The sequence below is a fragment of the Siphateles boraxobius genome, unplaced genomic scaffold (genome assembly GCF_051911475.1).
Source record: "Siphateles boraxobius isolate OS27281-9 unplaced genomic scaffold, OSU_SipBor_1 33, whole genome shotgun sequence".
NCBI classification, from domain to species: Eukaryota; Metazoa; Chordata; class Actinopteri; order Cypriniformes; family Leuciscidae; genus Siphateles; species Siphateles boraxobius.
The window spans coordinates 12801888-12827950 of NW_027508953.1; the positions used below are offsets into that span (position 1 = coordinate 12801888).

The 26063-nt window shown below is 44.5% G+C and overlaps 1 protein-coding gene across 2 annotated transcripts in view; it reads left to right on the top strand.

Annotated features, from left to right (window-relative positions):
* The first annotated feature begins 1400 nt into the window (after positions 1 to 1400).
* Positions 1401 to 26063, top strand: part of LOC143701875 (uncharacterized) — a 30890-nt gene continuing 6227 nt past the window's right edge. Inside the window, exons 1-3 of one of the 2 annotated variants that reach the window (XM_077195574.1) lie at positions 1517 to 1605; positions 1665 to 1816; positions 12518 to 12640. In XM_077195574.1, coding sequence (XP_077051689.1) covers positions 1765 to 1816; positions 12518 to 12640 — 175 coding nt within the window. In that variant the 5' untranslated portion in view covers positions 1517 to 1605; positions 1665 to 1764. Of the gene's footprint in view, positions 1817 to 12517; positions 12641 to 26063 lie in introns of both variants that reach the window. The other variant, XM_077195573.1, reaches the window with a different exon arrangement.

Consider the following 26063-nt stretch of genomic DNA (forward strand, 5'->3'; position numbering starts at 1 on the left):
GAAAATTAACTATGGTTTTACTACGAATAAAACCAGAAAACATGGTTACTATAGGTAAACCATGGTAACCACAAATTAACCATGGTTTCGCTAATGGTATTTGTAGTAAAACTGTGTACAAATGGTAAACAATCTGCCAAAAAACATGGTTACTACACTTTTACTATAATAAAACCATGGTTACATTTTGAAAGGGAGTGTCTGAAATAAATATGTTGTGATTTATGATTAGAACACGACATTAAACTACAGACAGTCATATATCAAAGTAGTCTAATATGTATACCAATGTTTATAAATAATGAGCCAAATGTTTCTTAATCTATGCTCCATGGATGTGCTGAATCTGTAGCCATCCAACATCTGCTGGACAGTCAGGTAAAATGATCTGCATGCACGAACATGTCCTCAGTTAGCTTGATCCCAAGTTGATCCATTACACTGGAAACTGTGACGCATGACTTCAGACTTAATAACCAGATAGCAGCATGGCTATGATTAGCCAATAGGCACGAGACCATGGATATTTGGAACAGCTCAAAAATTAGACAACCATACAGGCTACATGTGTTACAGATGTGTGGCTGTAATGAAGCGCACGATGAAGGAGAATACAAGCACACAGTGTTTAAACACAAATCTAACACATAGGAGAAACAAAACAAAACCACATCCAGCAAGCAAGACTGAACATAGAACCAAGGGAACTAAGGGCTTAAATACACATGGCAAACAAAGGGAGATAAATGAAACGCAAGTAAAACTCATCGTTAACTAAATGGAAACAAACTGGCACACACTAGGAAACTAGATCAACTTACAATGACAAGGAACAGGAACAGAACCAAACCAAAACACAATGAAACTAAACATATGTAACAACAGGGGATGGAGCAAGGGATTGAGACAAAAAGAGGGCCAGAGACTAGCAGAGGACAGACAGGATTAAAGAACAGACCATCTGTCCATCCCTCTTTTCTCAAACTAAAACACCAAACAGTCACATAAGCGATACATTCATATCCTCTTCCACTCCACATGCATGTGCATTATTGATTCAATGCATGAGTGAGCAGTATCAGTCCAGTATAGGTGGTAAACACACTATTATAAAATATGCTCATGGTGTGTCTGAGATTTGCATTAGTGTGTGTGTGTGTGTGTGTGTGTGTGTGTGTGTGTGTGTGTGTGTGTGTGTGTGTGTGTGTGTGTGTGTGTGTGTGTGTGTGTGTGTGTGTGTGTGTGTGTGTCTGTGGCATTATCACTAGTAAACCGTTTATCGTGACTGTCAAGCTTGTGTCACAAGATTGCTGTCATTTGATTTCCCTGCTGCTCTGCATTCCTGTAATTTGGAGCAAACAGACTGTACATTTTGTCAGCAACATTGTGCTCTCTCTCACACACACAACTTTTTAAACTATACTAGCAGTAGCGCCACCTAATTATAACAATTATAGAAATATATGATTTGCCTGCCTTAAAAAGGAAGACATTCTGTGTTTTCCAAAGCTCTTCAGTTCAGTTCTTAAGTGTTCACATCAACATTAAATCAAATTATACCTCCAGGGTGGAGTGCAGCAAACCAAAAGATTTAGGAGTTTCATAGTGGCAGTCATTTAGATTACTTGCTGACTCCATCATCAATGTTGTAGAACAGGAATTAGGAAAGGCAAACTGCTGATGTGATTGAGCTGGAAGAGTAGGAAAGATTCACTCTGCTGACTTCAGTAGCCAAAGCTGAGCAGACGGAGACTCACCATCATAATGAAACTTAAAGGATCCTTCTTCATCACCGTCAGCTGTCTGCCTTTAGCCGGTAAGGTACATGTAAAAATGGAGATTTATTATCCATTCAACCAAAGAAGATAAATATACTGAAATGTTCTTTCACCGATACTGAAGATGTGCTGAGTTGGTGTAGTGCTGAAGTTGAATATAGATCTTGACCTGCATAGGTAAGATCTTCTACATATCCCTGAAACAAAGATAAATCATATCAGAACTTTTGTATGTTTAATATAAAAATTGTAGCCAATGCAATGTATTTAAACCCAAAGTGACACATTTCAGAGAAAATAAAAAAATGCAGTGTGCACACTCCTGAACTAATATTTAGCTGAAGCACCTTTTGATTTTATTATCCAGTCTATTTAGATAGGAACATTAGCTTGGAACATCTTGACTTGGTAATATTTGGTAATATTGCAAGTTTTTTAAAATTTTATCTGAAATGTGTAGGTTTGGTTTTCAGTGGCATTATTGCATAGGTTGTATTTTGTGTAATTTGTAATGTGCAAAAGGTCTGATATGATTATATTTATTTTATTTTTAGGGGTGTGTAGACTTTTTAATCCAGTGTATATAAAGCATCACTTTGAGTTTTTGCCATTCAGGGTCTAATGAATAAAATACAGACTAAGATTCAGATGTTTTCCTAACTACATCAGTATTTTGCGATGTTCCTGATTTGCCTGAAGAGGAATTGCAGGATGTTGAGAAGGGCGTCTGCTGAGTGCTGAATCATGCACAACTCTATCTCATGACCACTGCTAAAGATTTCAGTTCCTTAACTACATGCATTTTACAATCTAAAATTATTTAGATTAAATCTACTGTGCTCTAGAAAATATGGTATTTTTATTTTATTTAAAAAACTACTTGTGAACTTATGTCTCATATTCTTTGGCTCTAAACTCTGTGTCAGAAGAAACCTTTGATTATAGCTAAGAGTTGTAGACACAAAAGAAAGGTTGAGAGAAGGTGAATTATCAGGACACCCTGGTCAACAGCTTTTTCATGTCCTGAGTGGGCACACAGCTTTAACATCAGATGCTGACTCCAAAACATTCACCCGACTACACTCTGTCAGGGTTCTGTCACCTCGGTCATGCGGCTGGAAACAAGCACCGCATGCAGTACAGAACACAACAAGACACACAGACAAAGACAGGAGAAATACGGGAGTATCAGGGCTCTGTCACAAAACCAAGAAACAGAGTGTATTTTCTTTTGTGTTTTTGTCTTGTGCTGCTTCACACGCAAGCATTGTTTCTCACTGGCTGCGTGAGTTCATGTTATCACGTCTATGTGAACACGCGGCTTATGAGTGTCCCTCATTAGCTGTGTATTAGTGTCCCGTTCTGTGTTAGCTCATAACTAGCGATTGGTTATTGCTGGTCGTGTGCTTTGTGTGTGATTTCAGGATTGTTCGACTTCATGTAGCGCTGCGCAGACCGATCGGTGGCTGACTTGAAGCAGTGCATGCCGGTTAGAAATTTTGTCCGAATTGAGACAGTGCCGACGCCACGTGACTGTGACGTATGCCATCAAAGTACCGCGAGAGCGATTCGAGAGCAGCCACAGGACTCTCTCTTCTCAAGAGCGGCTGCATGAGCTCTGATGCCGAAACAGCTGTTTCGGCCAGATTCACCGCATGACAACAATCACGTGTGTTTTGTGCTAATTCTCACACCTTTAGTTCCACTAATGCTCACCAATATGTTTTTTATAACAGTAAAATCTCTTTTCCTGTAGTCTGGATGTTATATTGTGTCATGTTTATCAAAATAAAACTGATAATAAAAACGTAGACCCCACTATAACGATAGTATAGGCTTATGTTGAACTGTTGAATAATGTCATCTTTCCATCGGACTTACAACATACCCGACTTCCTTACCAGAGAACCGGGCTCCCAGTGGGTTGTTATCCCAGGAAAGCGACGCAGATGCTGGCGTGAGAGAAAACAGAAGAGCGATTCTCAGTGGCAGACTACGGAAAGACCCACACAGACCACCAATCCCCAGCCTCTTTCTCTCAAATGCCAGGTCCGTTGTCTACAAGATCGGCTATCTGGAGCTACTTTTAGGCGCAAATAATTTAATACGGAACTGCAACGCAATGATAATCACCAAAACTTGGCTTAACTCTTTGATCCCCAATACCGCTGTCGAGTTGACTAAGAGGACGCTACACAGACAGGACAGATCCAGAGACACTGTTAATAGAAGAGGAGGGGGGCTGTGTGTATATGTGAATGACAATTGGTGGAAGCAGAGCCGTGTTTTAGACAGTCACTGTTCCCCTGATCAGGAGTCTGTGTCAGTGCTATGCAGACCCTTCTACCTACCGAGAGAGCTAACTGTGACAGCCGTCTATATTCCACCGGACGCAAATGTTAGGACGCAAATGTTATCACATGGACTCCGTCCGGATAAGATTTGTGCAGCTTACTGATGATTTGGTGAAAATTTGTGCAGCTTACTGATGATTTGGTGAAAATTGAGCCAAAGACTTAGAGTCTTTGGCTCAATTTTACCAAATCATCAGTAAGCTGCAGAAATCTTATCCGGACGGAGTCCATGTGATTGCGGGTGATTTTAATCAGGCATGCTTAAAGTCAGTGCCCCCCAAATTCACTCAATATGTGAACTGCGCCACCAGGGGAAATAACACTCTTGACCATGTCTACTGTAACTTAAAGCATGCCTACAGGGCAGTGCCCCTCCCTCACTTGGGGCTCTCAGATCACCTCTCTCTGCTCCTCCTCCATATCTACATCCCTCTTAGGAGGACAACAAAGCCATGTATTAAAATAATTACATCATGGCCAGAGGGGGGACTGTCACAACTCCAAGACTGCTTCTCAAGCAGTGAATGGTCCCTTTTTGAACAAGGGGATCTTCAGGAGTATACAGAAACAGTACTTTTTTAATATAAAAACATGCATTGACAATGTGACTGTAAATAAACGCATTAGGGTATTTCCTAACCAGAAGCCATGGATGACTTCAGAAGTACACAAACTTCTCAAAGCATGGGACCGGGCCTTCATGTTAGGGGACATAGCCCTATATTCCACTGCTAGGACTGATGTGAAGAGGGGAATAAGGACCGCTAAATGGGCCTACAAAGAGAAAATGGAGAACTATGTCTCGGATAATCATCTGAGACGAGTGTGACAGGGGTTACAACATCTCACTAACTATCAGGACAGAAAAAAAAACAGTAACAACAACAAATGGTGCCCTGCTGGCAGAAGAACTTAACAACTTCTTTGCCTGTTTTGAGACCAAGAGCTCCTTTAATTCTCACTGTCCAACAACACGAAGTGAGACAGGTTCTCAAAGCAGTGAACCCCAGGAAGGCGGCTGGCTCTGATGGGGTACCTGGGAAGGTACTCAGAGCATGTTGTAATGAACTCTTTGCGGTTTTTAGCACCTTTTTCAACTTATCTCTCACTCAGGCCATTGTCCCCTCCTCTTTGAAATCAGCAACTATCATCCCCATCCCCAAGAAATCAGCATCAAACAGCCTTGCAGACTACAGACCCGTGGCCCTCACTCCTCTCATAATGAATTGCTTTGAGAGACTGGTACTCAAACATGTGCAAGCCAGTCTACCTCACTCCTTGGACAATCATCAGTTTGCATACAGGCCTAACAGATCCATAGATGACGCCTTATCCATTACTCTCCTTACTGCCCTGAGCCATCTCGAACAGAGAAACAGCTACGTCAGGATGCTCTTCGTGGATTATAGCTCCACCTTTAACACAATTATCCCCGACATCCTGATAAACAACTGCTGACTCGCGGCCTTCCCCCACCTACCTGCAGCTGGATAAAGGACTCACCCACAGACGCCATGAGAATTGACCCCCAGCTCCACCCTTACACTTAGCACCGGCTCAGCTCAGGGCTATGTGCTGAGCCCTCACCTTTATTCACCATACACCTTTGACTGTTTACCAACATTTCCCACCAACTACATCATAAAGTTTGCAGATGACACTACTGTGGTAGGACTTATAACGGGCGGGGACGAGTCCGCCTACAGACAGGAAGTGCAGAATCTGTCTGAGTCGTGCTCTGCCAATAACCTAATCCTAAACACTATAAAAACAAAAGAACTCATAATAGACTTTAGAAAATGTAACACACACCCCCAACCCCTCTTCATAAATGGTGAGTGCGTGGAGAGAGTTAATTCATTAAAATTCCTGGGCATCCATATTACGGTCCATTTCTTATGGTCAACTAACACCACAACAATTGTCAAAAAAGCACAGCAGCGCCTCCACTTCCTAAGGATACATAAGAAAAACAACATGAATACGAGGCTGCTGGTGTCCTTTTACAGATCTACCATTGAGAGCATCCTTTCATAATGCATCTCTGAGTGGTTTGTTGCGTGTTCTGCTGCAGACAAAAAGGTTCTGCAGAGAATGATCAAGATTGCAGAAAATATCATTGGTTGCCCCCTGTTAGATATTGCACTCAGTTGCACTCTCTCAAGAGATAAGAACATCATCAAGGACAATACTCATCCAGGCCATCATCTGTTTCAATTGTTACTCTCTAGTAGGCGTTATAGGTCTATACAATCCAGCACCACCAGATTTAAAAATAGCTTCTTCCCAAATGCAATAGTTTCCCTAAACAAATGTAGTTAGACAGTCACTCACTGTCACCTTCAGTACTGGGATTACTGTTTTAATTCTATTTTACTACTGTTTTTATTACTTATTGTATTTATTGTATGCACCCAGTGGAGAGCCCTCCTAATTTTGTTGTATTTTATAGTACAATGACAATAAAGGCATTCAATTCAATTCAATTCTTGTACAAACGGACGCTGTATTAAGCAGTGCATTCTGTAAAGAATTGAATGAAAATGTATCTGAAAAGTCTTTGTATTTGACAAGATTGCATTTATTTCACTTCAGCTGTGGTAAAGTATGCAAACGCAATGCGAGCATCACTATGGGAAGCAGAAATTGTCCGACTTCCCTCCGTCTCCGTTATCAGCTCCTCCCCGCCTGCACGCGGCAACTCTCGGCAATCGGTTATATCCAGCCGCAGCCGATGTCGAACACACCTTTCATGTTTGATGTGAGCACATGGCTTGTTTTGTTATGTTTCGCTGTGCCATGTGCTCTCCTGTCTATTGTCTGACCCCGCCCATCTTGTTTTCTGATGATTGGTTCAGTTTCCCCACCCGTCCTCCCTCATTACCTGCCTTGTCTACTGTATTCCTCTGCATCCTTGAGTCCTCACTTCAATCATTACAGATTACCTCAACCTGTGACAGAACAATCCGGGCCAGAGGAGGACTCAGCGGAGGTATGGGCATCTTCTTATTTCCATCTCCCAGCCCGCACCCCTCTGCTCGTCAGTCGATGGAGCGCTATGGCAAGCTTGTCTCACTTCGCCAAGGGGAGTTGACAGTGAAAGAGTTTGCCCACCAATTTATCATTGCCACGGAGGGGCTCAACCTAAACAACACGGAGCTCAAGGACATTTTTAATAGCACCCTGAACGACCCTGTCTGCGATTGGGAGATGGGAATACTGGGGTTCTCATCCTTTTGGGGTTTATGGTATTCGTTTACAACCGTGGAGGTGAAGGTGCTCTCCTCCCGCTTTTCCTCATGAACAGTCAAGTCCCCAGTCCTCTGATGACCCCTTCGGGGAGAGGAGGAGGAGGAAGGAACATGCCCGATTCATCTTCCATCTACCAAGAAGTGGCACCGCACCCTACAGCTCTGCCCATGTCGTCTGTGACTGCTGCAGTTTTTCCAGAGGCGGTCGTATATGCTGCAATGCCCCCAGTGGCAGTTGATGAAGCTTCAACTGCCAGACCAGACGATTACATTACTTTAAATGAGTCCACCCCCCATGATTACTGTTATAAATATGAACCTCGCCTGAAAGGCAAAGGGGGAGGTGTTGCTGTAATTTATAGTAATATTTTCAAAACCACTAAAAAATCTAGTTTTAAATATACTTCTTTTGAAGTGTTGGTGCTTAAGTTAAAAATATATAATGTAAACGATAAATCAAGTTTGAGAATTCTGCTAGCTACTGTATACAGGCCACCAGGGCACCATAAAGATTTATTAAAGAATTTGCTGACTTTCTATCAGAATTAGTATTGACTGCAGATAAAGTCCTAATTGTTGGTGATTTTGGATGCAATAAGATGCAATGGGATTGGCATTTAAAGACATTCTTAACTCTATTGGAGTTAGACAACACGTGTCAGGACCTACTCATTGTCGTAATCATACTCTAGATCTAATATTATCACATGGAATCCATGTTGATGCTGTTGAAATTCTGCAGCAGAGCGACGACATCTCAGATCATTATCTAGTCTCATGTAAATTACATTTAGCCAAGGCTGCAAAGCCAACTCCGTGTTACAAGTATGTTAGACCTATCACTTCTGCCACTAAAGATTGCCTTATCAATAATCTTCCTAATCAGTTTCATCGTCTCAGCATCCCAGATAGCTTAGAAGAACTTGATATTGCAACAGAAACTTTTAACTCTCTCCTTTCCAGCACTTTAGACACAGTTGCTCCGTTGCGCTTAAAGAAGATTAAAGAAAATAGTCCAACGGCGTGGTACAACGAGCACACCCGGGCCCTTAAGAGAGCAGCCAGAAAAATGGAGCGCAACTGGAAGAAAACAAAACTAGAGATATTTCGGATTGCATGGAAGGAGAGCTCGATTGCTTACAGAGAGGCTTTAAAAGCTGCTAGATCTGCTTATTTTTCAACCCTATTAAAAGAAAATAAACATAATCCAAGGTATTTATTTGAAAAAGTGGCTACACTAATGAAAAAAAAAGCTTCAAGCCCAGAAGTTTCCAAGAGACACAGCAGTAATGACTTTATGAACTTCTTCACTTATAAGATTGATAATATTAGGGACAAAATTATAACTATGCAACCGTCTACTACAGCATCACATCAGGGAGTGCATTATAGTCTCCCTTAGGTAAAATTTGATTCATTTGTTGCCATAGGAGAGGAAGAATTTTGCAAACTTGTTAATTCATCTAAATCGACACGATGTATGTTAGACCCTATACCGACTAAACTACTGAAAGAGATGCTTCCAGAAGTCATAGATCCTCTTCTTAACATCATTAATTCGTCTTTGTCTCTAGGATACGTACCAAAACCTTTAAGCTGGCTATGATTAAACCGCTTGTTTAAAAAAAACGCAACTTGATCCTACAGAATTAGTCAATTACAGGCCGATCTCAAATCAACCTTTTCTTTCAAAGATACTAGAAAAGGCAGTATCCTCACAACTGTGTTCCTTTCTTGAAAGAAATGGTATCTGCAAGGATTTCCAGTCAGGATTTAGACCGCACCATAGCACTGAGACAGCTCTCATTAGAGTCACAAATGATTTGCTCTTATCATCCGATCGTGGTTGTATCTCTCTATTAGTGTTACTTGATCTTATTGCTGCACTTGACAGCATTGACCACAACATTCTCTTAAATAGACTAGAAAACTGTTGGCATTAGTGGAATTGGATTAGCATGGTTTAAATCATATTTCTCTGAGCGCTATCAGTTTGTCGCAGTAAATGAAGAGATGTCTTATCGATCACAAGTTCAGTATGGCGTACCACACGGTTCAGTATTAGGACCGCTGCTGTTCACTCTGTACATGCTACCTTTAGGAGATATCATTAGGAAACATGGAATTAGCTTTCACTGTTATGCTGATGATACTCAGCTCTATATTTTTTCCAAACCTAACGAAACTCACCAATTCACAAAATTATTGGAATCCATAGTTGATATCAAAAATTGGATGACTAGTAATTTCCTACTACTAAATTCTGAAAAAACAGAGATTCTAATTATTGGACAAAAAACTTCCACACGTAATAACCTAGAATAGCGTCTAACACTTGATGGCTGCTCTGTTAAGTCTTCGTCGTCAGTTAGGAACCTGGGTGTGCTCTTTGATACCAATCTTTCATTTGAAAGTCACGTGTCTAGTGTCTGTAAAACTGCATTTTTCCATCTTAAAAATATATCTAAATTACGTCATATGCTCTCATTGACAAATGCGGAACAACTAGTTCATGCGTTCATGACATCAAGGCTAGATTATTGTAATGCTCTACTGGGTGGTTGCCCTGCACGCTTAATAAACAAACTACAGCTGGTCCAAAACGCAGCCACTAGAGTTCTTACCAGAACCAGGAAGTACAACCATATTAGCCCGGTTCTGTCAACACTGCATTGGCTCCCTATTAAACATCGTACAAATCTTAAAATATTGCTGATTACTTACAAAGCACGAAATGGTTTAGCTCCCCAGTACTTGAGCGAGCTCTTAAGGCAATTATAGTCCTTCACGTCTATTGCGATCTCAAAACTCCGGCCAGTTGATAATACCTAGAATATCTAAATCGACTGCTGGCGGTAGATCCTTTTCCTATTTAGCACCAAAACTTTGGAACAATCTTCCTAACATTGTCCGGGAACCAGACACAGTCTGTCAGTTCAAAGCTAGACTAAAAACACATCTCTTTGACCTAGCATTCACATAACACTCTATAGACATCTATAATTCAATATTAGGCTGCTTAAAGTAGGTCAGCCGGAACTGGGAACACTTCCCTTAAATCCTGATGTACTTGTTACATCATAAGAAGAATAGCATCTACGCTAATTTTAGTGTCTTTGTTTATCCCGAGGTTTTCCCGCAGTCTGCCGGATCCAGGCTGTTTCCAGATCTGATGAAGGACTTTCGCCTGGACCCGATGACAATGCAGTGCTGAAGTGCCAACTAGCCTCTCCCTATGTAGGATCCCTATACCACTCTACAGATAAAGCATTGTGGAATTTTTTGGTTCGCGTACCTACCCAAAGTGATAAGATAAAATAAAATTCTGCATCAAAATTTATAGACAAGTAGTCTGTTTAGGCATGGTTTGTAAGGAATTACAAACCTGTGCACATATATTCAAACGCACATAACTAAAGAATCAATTCTTAATGCGCATGTGAACGCCATCAGCGTCTATCACAGGTTCACGTTTAAAGTCTGTTTAGAGAGAACGGTGTCGTCTTAGCGGCCCCTAATTTAATAACAAATGATCATTTAGACGGAAGTGAATCAATCAAAACAAACTTTAGCTGGAAAAAACATTTTTCAAGAACCACTATAAAACCAAACCAATCTCTGTTACCTTAAATTATATGTTTATCTCTGTAAAGCTGCTTTGAAACAATCTACATTGTTAATAGCACTATATAAATGAGGATGACTTGACTTGACTTCAGTGCCCCCAGAGGTGGCCATTTATGCTGCTGCTTTCCCTGAGACTGCCATGAATGCTGCTTTTGCCCTAGAAGCAGCTATCTCCACGCCATCGTCCCACCAACGTAGGCGGAGAAAGAGAAGGAAGGCTTCCTCTATAGCGTCAAGTCTGTCGGTTCCTGAACTACCTATCATGTCCGAAGATGTTGCCAGAGACTGTCCAAGAGCCCGCTGCTTTCCTAGAGACTGTCCCAGAGCCAGTTGCTTGCCCAGAGACTGTCCCAGAGCCCGCTGGTTGCTCAGAGACTGTCCCAGAGCCCGCTGCTTGCCCAGATACTGTCCAAGAGCCCGCTGCTTTCCTAGAGACTGTCCCAGAGCCAGTTGCTTGCCCAGAGACTGTCCCAGAGCCCGCTGGTTGCTCAGAGACTGTCCCAGAGCCCGCTGCTTGCCCAGAGACTGTCCCAGAGCCCGCTGTTTTCCCAGAGACCTTCCCAGAGCCCATCGTCTGCCCGGAGGCTGATCCTGAGCTCGCTCTTAAGTCCGGGAACTATTCCACCATGACCCTTGTTCTGTGATGTTCTTGTCTTGGGTTCCCTTTTGAGGGGGAGTAGTGTCAGGGTTCTGTCACCTCGGTCTAGTGTTTCTTGCTTTTATGACAGAGTTCTGACACTCCCATATTCCCCTGTCTTTGTCTGTGTGTCATGTTGTGTTCTGCACAAGGTACGTGCTTCCACAGCCGCGTGCTTTTCTCCAGGGCTGCATCACACGCAGCTAGTGTTTCTCACTGACTATGTGCGTTCATGTTATCTTGTTCTGTGTGAACATGCGGCCAATGAGTGGCTTGTTCGACTTGAACAGGTGCTGCACAGACCGATGACATCAAAGTGCCGCGTGAGCGATTAGAGAGCAGGCGGCTCCGTACGCATTTGAATTGCTCTTGCTGTACTTTTGATGTCATAAACCGATTGGTCTATGCAGCGTTGGTTCAAGTCGAACAAGCCTTTTATGTTTGATGTGAGCACATGGCTTGTCTTGTTATGCTTCACTGTGCCATGTGCTCTCCTGTCTATTGTCTGAACTTGCCCATCTTGTTATCTGATTATTGGTTCAGTTTCCCAACCTTTCCACCCTCATTACCTGCATTGTTTGCTGTCCTATTTTTTCCCCTTGTGTTTGTTGTCCTGGGCCAGATCGTTGTCGCACATCGTAGCATGCTGTTGTTACCCTGCCTGTCTGATGATTCCTGTCGTGTATGTTTTCTGCCTGGTCAGTCATGTCATATGCCTTCCCAGTCAAGCCTGTAATGTTTTCCACCACGGGTTAGTTTCGGTTTCTGTTTGTTTTACTCTTATATTAATAAAGCCCATATTCCTATGCATCGTTGAGTCCTCACTTCAATCAGTACCTCATCTCGTGACACTCTCCCTCTCTCTTTCAGTGATTTCCTTGACATGCTACACATGTGTGTTTCCAGCAATCTCTCCAGTGGACTGTCTGATGTTCCCTCAGGAATGTTCCGTGGGCCAGAGATGTCTTGCCAGCACAGCTGTAGGAGTCAAAGGTCAGTCACTGTACAATATGATTTATTAACCAATGTAACAAAATAATGAATCAGATGAATACAGTATTTATCAGCATAGTCTGTGTGAATGTGCTACTGAATGTGCTACTGTGAGACTGATTGGTTGAGGTATGTATCTTGACAATACCTTGTGTGTGGTGTGGGAGAATAGGTTTTCTTAGAGTATGATTTAGAGGACTTTCATGTTTTTAAGGAGTGTTCTACATTTTAATAGGGTGTTCCCTAATAAGCTGTCTCGACCTGATTAGACAAGAGTTTAATTTAGTTTTGCAAGCCAGACATTTGACTATCAATATGACTATCAAATGAAACGCAACTTTTCAAGATTCAATGACATAAAGCTCACAAATTTGTCATATATATTTACACACAGAGCTCAAAATAGGCCTGTACATATAGATTTTATAGTGTACTGTTCCCTCACTTTTTCTTGTATACTGATTTCATAACTTTATATATTTACTGAACTTAAATCCTTAAATCCGAGAGCATTGCTTTCATACTTTCAACTGAAATGTTGCTTGTGTTTATTTATTATTGTACAAACTTCTTATACTTTTAGAATGGCTGTTATTGTTCATTTAAATACTATTATACAATAAATAATGTTTTTTATATATAAAAAAATATAAAAAAATAAATAAAATGATTGATTGGAGTAGGGTATTCCTGGCATCTTGGCCAAATTTGCCCACTTCCTAATATTCCCTATACTGATTGGCTTTATCACTCTGTCTTCTCTCCACCAATAAGATGGTGTGTGGTGGCCGTTCTGGCGCAATATGGCTGCCGTCACATCATCCAGGTGGATGCTGCACATTGGTGGGGGTTGAGGAGATTCCCCCCTTTCAAGTGTAAAGCACTCTGAGTACCCAGAAAGTGCTATTGTCACAATTATGTTCTGTCTTGTCTGCACCTGTTCTCGTTAGTCCCTGATCTTCCTCCACCTGTGTCTAGTTAGTTTCCTGATTTCACCCTGTGTATTTATACTCCCTGTTCTGTTCAGTCTGTGATGAAGTAGATATCTCGCTGGGTACAACACACACACATACTCACCGCACTGCGCCGCACACACATACTCACCACATTGATTTTCCCTCATCTGTGTTTCTCTTGCTGTCGGCGGTGCGGGTGCACACGCAGGCCGAGAGCCCATGGACAGTTTCACACACTACAATCTCCTCCTGTAGTAATATTCCGGTCATACACACTACACCACACACATTGTTTTCTTGTTTATGTGTTGTGTATTCTGTGATTTGTTTGTCGTGTGTCGCGAGCGTTTGTTATAGCCGTACTGGCTGGTGGCGCCGGCGAAACCGATCGGATGAGCGGGGCACGCTTATGACGTCACTGTTGGCGCCGCGCAGGCGCACGACACTCGGAGTATGGTGAAACTACATGTGTTGTATATATAACTCAAATTATATATAACTATATTGCATATAGTTAAACTTTACTGAAAGTTTGATATAATTACTAAAGCTAATTACTAAAGCAGTGGTATGTCCGTAGAGAGGGCGGAGTCTGGCCTATAAAAGAGGAGGCCAGACTCAATTTCGGGACTGGTTATCCAAGTCAGAGGTGAGCGTGCAACTGTGGTGCCATGAGCGTTTCATCAGAGCGAGTATATTGAAGATACCCTTTTTATATATATATTTTGTTCATCTTTATTTTCCAGTTTGTTGTTTCTTTGTCACTTTGTATTTTTTTTTTTTGAAGCTACACTGTATATATCTTCACCCCAGTTTTCTTTTGTATATATCTTCGGTGCTGACAATAAATTACACCTTGCACGACAGTGCTGTTGTGGGTAGAGCCATCCTTTAATTTTCCTCACAAACGGACCCTCACGCTACCCAAAGCAGATCTGTGGGGGTCGCTTTGTAACACAGTCCCTTGTCAGTTCTCGTTTATGTTGAACGTGGTCGTGTCTGTCCTGCCTGAGTTAGTTTCAATAAAGACTGTTGTTACCCTCATCTTCGTCTTGTGCCTTCAACAACCACAACAGCGTTACAGCTATATAAATGTAAAGAATTATTAATTATAATTAATTATTATTCCTCCAATACTGAAGGGGGCAGTTTCTTTCTTTTTTGTATTAACAGTTTATACTATTTTATAGCACTTACTATTCAATTTTGTTTTCATTTTATTATTTTTTTAAGAAATTATTTGTTAAAATTTAATTGATTTATTGTCCAAACCAAACCCCCTCCACTAACCCTAAATATACCTGTTGGTAACGCTCTTGAAATATTTAACCTTTAATATTAGTTTCAATATATAAGCATTAACTATATTCTGGTTTTAAATTCAGTTTTCTTGGAAAGAAAGACTGAAATAATTTCTATGTATGTGCAAGACTTCATTAGCCACATTAGAGTGGTGCCTCAGGTCTGATGTGTAACACACTTAACAAAGTGCAGAAAACGGTAAAACAATTGGTCTACAAACTAGTGTGTTTATTAGTACATTACAAAATCAAAATAATTTAAAAAGAAATAGGTGGCAACCAGCACAGGCGACACCTCTTCCAAGAAATCCACTTTTTAAGTGTGTTTATAGGAGTGGTGAAGTAATCAGAATCAGAATCAGAAAGAGCTTTATTGCCAAGTGTGCTTGCACACACACAATGAATTTTCCTTGGTACTGAAGCTTCCAGTGCACATATACAAATACAGATACAACAAGAAACATAGTAATACAAATTCTACAAATAAAACTATAAAGAAAAAAATATGAAAATACTATAAAAATATATGGTCACAGTTGAGTTTTGTCAGAATAAACATTTACAGATTATGAACATATTTACAGTATTTTGAATAGTATGAATAAATATAAATAAATATAAATATCACCTGTTTTTTAAGATATTGCACTAAACAGTGGGATATTGCACTTACAGGCATATGCCTTGGGAGATATGTTAACTGTTCAGAAGGGAAATTACCTGTGGGAAGAAACTGTTCCTGTACGGAGATGTTCTAGTGGCCAGTTATCTCTCGCCGTCTTGATGATAACAATTCGAACAGGAGGTGTCCAGGGTGAGTGGAGTCTGTGATGATTTTACCTGCTCTCTTCCTCACTCTGGAAGAGTACAGGTCCTGGAGGGATGGCAGGGGGGCACCAATGATCCTCTCCGCAGTCCGGACTGTCCGTTGTAGTCTCCTGATGTCTGATTTGGTAGCTGAACCAAACCAGACAGTGATGGAAGTGCATAAAACAGACTCAATGACGGCTGAGTAGAACTGAATCAGCAGCTCCTGTGGCAAATTGAACTTCCTCAGCTGGCGAAGGAAGTACAGTCTCTGCTGGGCCTTTTCCACAGTGGAGTCAATGTGATTATCCCACTTCAGGTCCTGAGAGATGGAAGTGCCCAGGAACCTGAATGACTCCACTGCTTCCACAGTGCTGTTCATGATGGTGAGTGGGGGGGGTGCTGGGGTGTTCCTCCTGAAGTCCACCATCATCTCCACTGTTTTGAGCGTGTTCAGCTCAAGGTTGTTATAACTGCACCAGACAGCCAGCTGTTCAACCTCCAGTCTGTAAGCAGACTCGTCACCGTTTTGGATGAGACTGATGACAGTGGTGTCGTCTGCAAATTCCAGGAGCTTGACAGTGGGGTCTTTAGTAGTGCAGTCATTAGTGTACAGGGAGAAGAGCACTGAGGAGAGAACGCACCCTTGGGGGGCACCAGTGCTGGTGGTGAGAGTCCTGGATGTGTGTTTCCCCAGTCTCACTCGCTGCTGCCGGTCCGTCAGGAAGCTGGAGATCCACTGACAGATCGAGGATGGTATGAAGAGCTGGGTCAGTTTGGCTGTGAGAAGACCAGGCATGATGGTATTGAAGGCCGAACTGAAGTCCACAAAGAGGATCCTTGCATAAGTCCCTGGTCTGTCGAGATGTTGCAGGATATAATGCAGTCCCATGTTGACTGCATCATCCACAGACCTGTTTGCTCTATAAGCAAACTGAAAGGGATCCAGCAGGGGTCCAGTGATGTCCTTCAGGTGGGCCAGCACCAGTCTTTCAAACGACTTCATGACCACAGACGTGAGAGCGACAGGTCTGTAGTCATTAAGTCCAGTGATTTTGGGTTTTTTGGGGACAGGAATGATAGTGGAGCATTTGAAAGAGCAGGGGACTTCACACTGCTCCAATGATCTGTTGAAGATCTGCGTGAAGACCGGGGCCAGTTGTTCAGCGCAGGCTTTTAAACAAGCAGATGAGATGCCGTCTGGGCCTGAGGCTTTCCTAGTCTTCTGTTTTTTGAAGACTCTGCTCACGTCCTCCATACAGACCTTAAGTTCAGGTAGGATGGCAGGAGGGGGGAGTGATGGGGGTGCAGGAGGTGATGGTGAATGTGTGAAATGCAGATCAGACCGGGTGTGTGGTGTGAATGAGGGCTTTTCAAACCTGCAATAGAATGAGTTTAAGTCATCAGCCAGGTTTTGATTGTCCACAGATCGGGGGGATGGTGACTTGTAGTTGGTGGAGTTCCTCAGGCCATTCCAGACTGATGATGGGTCGTTGGATGAAAACTGTTCAGTTTTTTCAGTTTTTCAGAGTAGCTTCTTTTAGCAACTCTGATCTCATTTGTCAGTCTGTTTCTGGCCTGGTTATACAAGATTTTATCCCCACTTCTGTAGGCATCCTCTTTGGCATGACGAAGGTGTTTGAGTTTACCAGTAAACCATGGTTTATCATTAGTAAATGATAAGAATGTCCTTGTAGGAATGCATGTATCCTCACAGAAACTTATATATGATGTTACAGTATCTGTGAGCTCATCCAGATTGTTGGTAGCAGCTTCAAAAACAGTCCAATCAGTGCAATCAAAGCAGGCCTGTAGATTCTGCTCTGCTTCATTAGTCCATCTTTTTACAGTCCTTATTACAGGTTTAGCTGATTTCAGTTTCTGCCTGTAGGTCGGTATGAGATGAACCAAACAGTGATCAGAGAGCCCCAAAGCTGCCCGTGGGACAGAGTGATACGCATGTCTTATTGTGGTGTAACAGTGGTCAAGTATATTACTGTCTCTGGTGGGACATGTAACGTGCTGTCTGAATTTTGGTAGTTCAGGGGAAAGATTTGCTTTATTAAAATCCCCAAGAATGATTAAAAGAGAGTCAGGATACCTTTGTTCTGTTTCATCTATTTGTTCAGCCAGCTGTTGTAGCGCCACGCTCACACACGCGTCTGGAGGGATGTATACATTCACGAGAATGAAAGAGGAAAACTCCCGAGGCGAGTAGAAGGGTTTACAGTTTATCAAATGTGCCTCTAAATTAGGAGAGCACATCTTCTTCAGTGTTGTTACATCTGAGCACCAACTTTCGTTAATGTAGAAACACAATCCACCACCTCTCGTTTTCCCCATTAGCTCCGCGATGCGATCCGCTCGGAACAGCTGGAAGCCCGGCAGATGTATTGCGTTGTCCGGTATGGCTTCACTGAGCCAGGTTTCAGTGGAGCACAGAGCAGCAGAGTTTAAAAAATCCTTGTTAGTGTGGGTGAGGAGAAGAAGTTCGTCCGTTTTGTTAGGAAGGAATCGGAGATTCGCGAGATGAATACTGGGGAGTGCAGTGCGGCGGCCGCGCTCGCAGAGTTTAACCAGCGCGCCGGCTTGCTTCCCGCGTTTGCGTCTGATCGCGCGTTTGAACAACAACGCTGCCCCTCCGACGAGAATGTCCTGCAAGACGTCCGAATAATCAAAAACTGTAGAAAAGTTATCTGGTGTGTGTTTCCTAATGTCCAGTAGTTCGTCTTTGGTGAAACTGATAGGAAAAGAATGACAACGCAGAACAATCGAACAAAAACAACACAATAGCTGACTATTGAATTCATATTGAATGTTCAGGGGTGACATATTAATAAACAGACATGGTATTTATGACTGGATGTAACTTTTTATACTTTCCTGTAAAAATGGCTCTCCTACTGACTTTGTCCTATCAGTGCGGCTCTCATGAAAGAAATAGTGAAGACCACTGATGTAAGACATGCTGCTGCACATGTAACACACATGAAATAACCCCCAACAAAGCAGGAGACAATGCATGAGAAAATGCAGAGATTTTGTGTATCTTTTCACAGACGCTCTAGATTTGAAGTATGGTGCACAGTTGTGCAACAGCTGAAGAGAAGGCTATTGCTATACATTTGTAAAACAACTTTTTACCCTGCACAGTTGCACAGGGTAATGGGAGAAATAGACAATACAAGCCAATAAGCATGCTGCTGAGTTTATATTGCTAATATTGCTCCAGTTACTGCTCTTCATTGGGCTAGCGTTGGTATAACCCTGCTTGTATTATGTTCATGCCAGCACCGGTATCACCGCTGCATAAGACATCAGTTCAATAACCACACAGTATGGGCAAGCTTGCCACTTGTTGCAACATTATTTGATAGTGCCGGCGTTGCTGCCGTTTGCATTATTTGGCACCAGCACACTGTGATGTCACATAATTCTGTGGGATAAATGTTCCTAGGCAATAGTGCCGTCAACCACATTGTTCATTCATCAAGTGTCTGTGGCGCCGGATGCCTGCTGTTAATGCAGCCTCTGGAAACAAGCGCTGGCATGAATGCTGGCAGTGACTGGTTAATCAAGGACGCTGGCGAGTCCGCCGTCCTTTACTCTGTGATGTGTTTGCAGTAGTATAATGCTTGTGCGACTTGCTCTTTTAACCACTATGCCACTGAGCTTATGAGGTCTTCTGTTGCATGAAGTGCTTTTAGCTGAGGTCAACGGCTTTGCTTGCAGTTTGAGCTGGACCTTCACTATTAACACAAAGGGATTTTATGAGATCCCCATAGTTTCATCTGTCCCAATGTCGAGTGAATCGAACTTAAAAAGAACGAACATCGGTGATTATCTGATGTAACCTCGGTTCCCTGAGATAAGGGAACGAGACATTGTGTAAAGCTGCCGTGTTACATAGCTTAGAGGCTTTGTCAGCTGTGCTCTGCTTCAGTTCAAAGATTCTGAGGCAATGGCATCCAGCACTGCCTTATAGAATGGGGAGCCCGCCTCTAGTTTGCACACTTGAATGCCATTGGTGAGAGTGAATTCTTGACTGTGAGATTTCATAAGGCTTCAGTAGCACACACCAGAAACCTTTTCTACAGTTTTTGATTATTCGGACGATTTGCTGGACATTCTCGTCGGAGGGGCAGCATTGTTGTTCAAACGCGCGTTCAGACGCAAACGCGGGAAGCGAGCCGGCGCGCTGGTTAAACTCCGCGAGCGCGGCCTGCGCACTGCACTCCCCAGCATTCATCTCGCGAATCTCCGATCCCTTCCTAACAAAACGGATGAACTTCTTCTCCTCACCCACACTAACAAGGACTTTTTAAACTCTGCTGCTTTGTGCTTCACTGAAACCTGGCTGAGTGAAGCCATACCGGACAACGCAATACATCTGCCGGGCTTCCAGCTGTTCCGAGCGGATCGCATCGCGGAGCTAACGGGGAAAACGAGAGGTGGTGGATTGTGTTTCTACATTAACGAAAGTTGGTGTTCAGATGTAACAACACTGAATAAGATGTGCTCTCCTAATTTAGAGGCACATTTCATAAACTGTAAACCCTTCTACTCGCCTCGGGAATTTTCCTCTTTCATTCTCGTGAATGTTTACATCCCCCCAGACGCGTGCGCGAGCGCGGCGCTACAACAGCTGGCTGAACAAATATCTGAAACGGAACAAAGGTACCCAGACTCTCTTTTAATCATTCTTGGGGATTTTAACAAAGCAAATCTTTCCCGTGAACTACCAAAATACAGACAGCACGTTACATGTCCCACCAGAGACAGTAATATACTGGACCACTGTTACACCACAATAAGAAATGCATATCACTCCGTCCCACGGGCAGCTTTGGGGCTCTCTGATCACTGTTTGGTTCATCTCATACCGACCTACAGGCAGAAACTGAAATCAGCTAAACCTGGAATAAGGACTGTGAAAAGATGGACTAATGAAGCAGAGCAGAATCTACAGGCCTGCTTTGATTGCACTGATTGGACTGTTTTTGAAGCTGCTACCAATGATCTGGATGAGCTCACAGATACTGTAACATCATATATAAGTTTCTGTGAGGATACATGCATTCCTACCAGGACATTCTTATCATTCACTAATGATAAACCATGGTTTACTGGGAAACTCAAACCCCTTCGTCATGCCAAAGAGGATGCTTACAGAAGTGGGGATAAAATCTTGTATAACCAGGCCAGAAACAGATTGACAAAGGAGATCAGAGTTGCTAAAAGGAACTACTCTGATAAACTGAAAAACCAGTTTTCATCCAACGACCCATCATCAGTCTGGAATGGCCTGAGGAACATTACCAACTACAAGTCACCATCCCCTCGATCTGTGGACAATCAACACCTGGCTGACGATTTAAATTCATTTTACTGTCGGTTTGAAAAGCCCTCATTCACACCACACACCCGGTCTGATCTGCACTTCACACATTTAGCATCACCTCCTGTTCTCCAATTATCACTCCCCCCTCCTGCCATCCAACCTGAGCTTAAGGTCTGTGTGGAGGACGTGAGCCGAGTCTTCAAAAAACAGAAGACTAGGAAAGCCTCAGGCCCAGACGGCATCTCATCTGCTTGTTTAAAAGCCTGCGCTGACCAACTGGCCCCGGTCTTCACGCAGATCTTCAACAGATCATTGGAGCAGTGTGAAGTTCCCTGCTGCTTCAAACGCTCCACTATCATTCCTGTCCCCAAAAAACCCAAAATCACTGGACTTAATGACTACAGACCTGTCGCTCTCACGTCTGTGGTCATGAAGTCGTTTGAAAGACTGGTGCTGGCCCACCTGAAGGACATCACTGGACCCCTGCTGGATCCCTTTCAGTTTGCTTACAGAGCAAACAGGTCTGTGGATGATGCAGTCAACATGGGACTGCATTATATCCTGCAACATCTCGACAGACCAGGGACTTATGCAAGGATCCTCTTTGTGGACTTCAGTTCGGCCTTCAATACCATCATGCCTGGTCTTCTCACAGCCAAACTGACCCAGCTCTCCATACCATCCTCGATCTGTCAGTGGATCACCAGCTTCCTGACGGACCGGCAGCAGCGAGTGAGACTGGGGAAACACACATCCAAGACACTCACAATCAGCACTGGTGCTCCCCAAGGGTGCGTTCTCTCCCCACTGCTCTTCTCCCTGTACACTAATGACTGTACTTCTAAAGACCCCACTGTCAAGCTCCTGAAATTTGCAGACGACACCACTGTCATCGGTCTCATCCGAAACGGTGACGAGTCTGCTTACAGACTGGAGGTTGAACAGCTGGCTGCCTGGTGCAGTTATAACAACCTTGAGCTGAACACGCTCAAAACAGTGGAGATGATCGTGGACTTCAGGAGGAACAGCTCAGCACTCCTCCCACTCACCATCATGAACAGCACTGTGGAAGCAGTGGAGTCATTCAGGTTCCTGGGCACTATCATCTCTCAGGACCTGAAGTGGGACAATCACATTGACTCCACTGTGAAAAAGGCCCAGCAGAGACTGTACTTCCTTCGCCAGCTGAGGAAGTTCAACCTGCCACAGGATCTGCTGATTCAGTTCTACTCAGCCGTCATTGAGTCTGTCTTGTGCGCTTCCATCACTGTCTGGTTTGGTTCAGCTACCAAATCAGACATCAGGAGACTACAACGGACAGTTCGGACTGCGGAGAGGATTATTGGTGCCCCCCTGCCAAACCTCCAGGACCTGTACTCTTCCAGAGTGAGGAAGAGAGCAGGTAAAATCATCACAGACTCCACTCACCCTGGACACCACCTGTTTGAACTGTTACCGTCAAGACGGAGACTCAGATCACTGGCCACTGGAACATCTCGGCACAGGAACAGTTTCTTCCCACAGGCCATTTCCCTCCTGAACAGTTAACACACCTCCCAAGGCATATGCCTGTAAGTGCAATACTCCCACTGTTTAGTGCAATATCCCACAACTCAGGTGATACTTATATGTAGATTTATTTATTTATAATATTCAAAACACTGTAAATAGGTTCATAATCTGTAAATCTGGAAATGTCTATTCTGACTAAACCCAACTGTGATAGTTTTATTCTCATATATTTATATTTTTATTTTTTATTCTTATAATTTGTAGTATTATGTTTCATGTTGTATTTGTATATGTCCACTGGAAGCCTCAGTACCAAAACAAATTCCTTGTGTGTGCAAGCACACTTGGCAATAAAGCTCTTTCTGATTCTGATTCTGAAGCATATCTCAGTGGAAATATGCAATTATTACCTGCCCGAAGGGGGGGGGGGGGGGTGCATATGGAAAACACTGGGGTGTCCAGCCCGCAGGGTGGAATATTTCAACCCCAGGGGTGGCAAGGTGGCTTGCCAAGGGAAAGACACATGCTCAGAGAGGCTTACAGTGGAAATACATATGTGGGGGTCGACCAAAGGGGAACCATGCACATGGCGGCACCTAGCCAACGCGAAAGCTGCCGGTGGCATAACTCTGGCGTTTACGTCAAAAGCGCTGGAGGAACTCAGGGCTTCTCGGGGAGGCTCACCTGAGGAGAATATCGCATGTATCCAGTCCGTCGAGTGGAATGACGAGCAAGTGAAGACACCTGAGCAGATCCTAGCGGCTAATTGAAGCGAGTACATGAGAGGAAATTGGCTCCACTCGGAGATTGTAGAATCTCGCAAATGTGTTGGGTGTCGCGCAGCCTGCAGCTCTGCAGATGTCTGTTAGCGAGGCGCCATGTGCTAGAGCCCAAGAGGAAGCCACACTCCTGTTGGAGTGGGCCTTCACACCAAGGGGGAACGGTCGACCATGCTGCTGGTATGCCAAAGCAAGGCCGTCCACTATCCAGTGAGACAACCTTTGCTTGGGGAGAGCCTTTCCCCTCAGCTTCCCACCATAACAAACAAAGAGCTGGTCAGAGGTCCTGAAACACTGCGTTCTGTCTATGTAAGTACGGAGGGCGCGTACTGGACAGAGCAGTGCCAAGGCTGGGTCTGCCTCCTCCAGGGGCAGCGCTTGCAGGTTGACCACTTGATCTGGAAAGGGAGTGGTGGGAACCTTGGGCACATATACAGGCCGGGGTCTCAGGATCACGTGAGAATAGGTCAGCCCGAATTCCAGGCACGCTTCGTCAACGGAAAATGCCTGCAGGTCCCCTACTCTCTTAATGGAGGCCAATGCAACCAGGAGCGCTGTCTTAATTGACAGGAACTTAAGCTCCACTGATTGCAGAGGTTCAAAGGGAGCACTCTGCGGGGCAGTTAAAACAACTGAGAGGTCCCAAGAGGGAACGAGAGGAGGGCGAGGAGGATTCAGTCTCCTCGCTCCTCTCAGGAACCTGATGATCAGGTTGTGCTTTCCCACAGACTTACCCTCGACTGCGTTGTGATACACTTTCAGGGTGGAGGGGAGAGCCTTTGCTCCAACCCATCTTGCATGAAGGAAAGCATGACACTGATCGGGCATTTTCTGGGGTCTTCTCGGTGAGAAGAGCACCAGTTGACGAAGAGGTACCACTTCAAGACGTAGGCATGTCTCGTGAACAATGCTCTAGCGGAAGTGATGGTAGCCACCACCACTGGTGGTAGGGTACTCAAACCTGCCTTGTCCCGTCCAGGTGCCACACGTGGAGGTTCCAAAGATCGGGACGAGGGTGCCATAGGGTGCGCCGCTTCTGAGAAAGGAGATCCTCTCTCAAAGGAATTCGCCGAGGAGGTGCTGTTGCGAGGAGTAAAAGTTCGGAGAACCAGTTCTGGCTGGGGCAATGAGGCGCAACCAGTATGACCTACTCCTCATCCTCCCTGACCTTGCATATGGTCTGTGCAAGAAGGCTCACTGGGGGAAACGCACACCTGCGAAGGCCCCACAAACAGCTGTGCACCAGTGCATCTGTGCCGAGCGTGCCCTCGGTCAGGGAGTAAAACAGGTCACAATGGACGAGTCGTGGGAGGCAAACAAGTCTAGCTACGCATCCCCGAACTGATCCCAAATCAGCTGAACCGACTGGGGATGGAGTCTCCATTCTCTAGGAAGAGGCTGAAGCCGTGAAAGCTCGTCGGCTGCACATTTCAGGTCTCCCGGGATATAAATGGCTCGAAGCGACCTCAGATGCTTCTGACTCCATGGGGGGAGGTGGCGGGCGAGTTGCGACATACGGCAGGATCGTAGACCACCTTGTCGGTTGATGTACGCTACTGTCGCGGTATTGTCTGATCGGACTAGAACGTGCTGGTTCTTGAGCAACGCATGGAAGCAGTGCAGAGCGAGACGTACTGCCAGCAACTCGAGAAAATTGACATGCTAAAGGTGCTGGGATCCTGTCCAGGAGCCCACGGCAACATGTCCATTGCACATGGCACCCCAGCCTGTGGTCGAGACATCTGTTGAGACAACAACATGCCTGGAAACTCGTTCTAAGGGCACTCCTGTCTGTAGAAAGCTGAGGTTCGTCCACGGGGTGAAGGTCTGTCGGCAGATCGGAGTAACTGGTACTCGGAGCGTGCCTTGTTGCCATGCCAAACTGGGGACTCGATCGCAAAGCCAGAGCTGAAGCGGTCTCATATGAAGCAATGGCACACATGGCGATTGAGCTAGGATCAGCCAGACGTCGAGATAGTTCAGGATGCGAACCCCGTGTTGCCGTAGCGGCACAAGAGCTGCCTCGACGACCTTCGTGAAGACGTGAGGAGACAGGGCTAGCCCGAATGGGAGAACCTCGTACTTGTATGCCCGCCCCTCAAAAGCAAACTGTAGGAACGGTCTGTGTCGAGGAAGAATGGAGACATGAAAGTAGGCGTCCTTCGGGTCGATCGCTGCAAACCAATCCTGTGGACGCACACATTCGAAAAGCATCTTGAACTGAAGCCTATGAAGGGATCGGTTCAAGACGTGCAGGTCGAGGATTGGTTGTAACCCACCGGTTTTCTTGGGTACAATAAATTAGGGGCTGTAGAAGCCGGACCTCATTTCGGCTGGAGGGACAGTCTCGATCGCACCCTTCGCCAGTAGGGTGGTGACCTCCGCTCTCATGACAGGGGCATTGCCACCGACCCTACTGAAGCGGACTCCCCAGAAGCGGGGAGGAGACGTGCGAACTGAATTACATAGCCGAGCCTGATGGTTCTTGCGACCCAGCGAGACAGGTTGGGAAGCTCTAGCCAGGCTCCCAAGAACTGTGCCAGTGGGGTCATGCGAACCATAGACATACCCTAGGTGGTGCAGAGAGGCGGAATGACTGGCCCAGACGGGGGAGGCATAGCGTCCCGGTGTGGGGGCACGGTCATTAACAGCGTCCTGGTGTTAGCGGGGAGCGGGGCTGGAGAGGGCAGGGGCGCCTTCCTGCAGCTTCCTCCAAGGCGCAGCCCG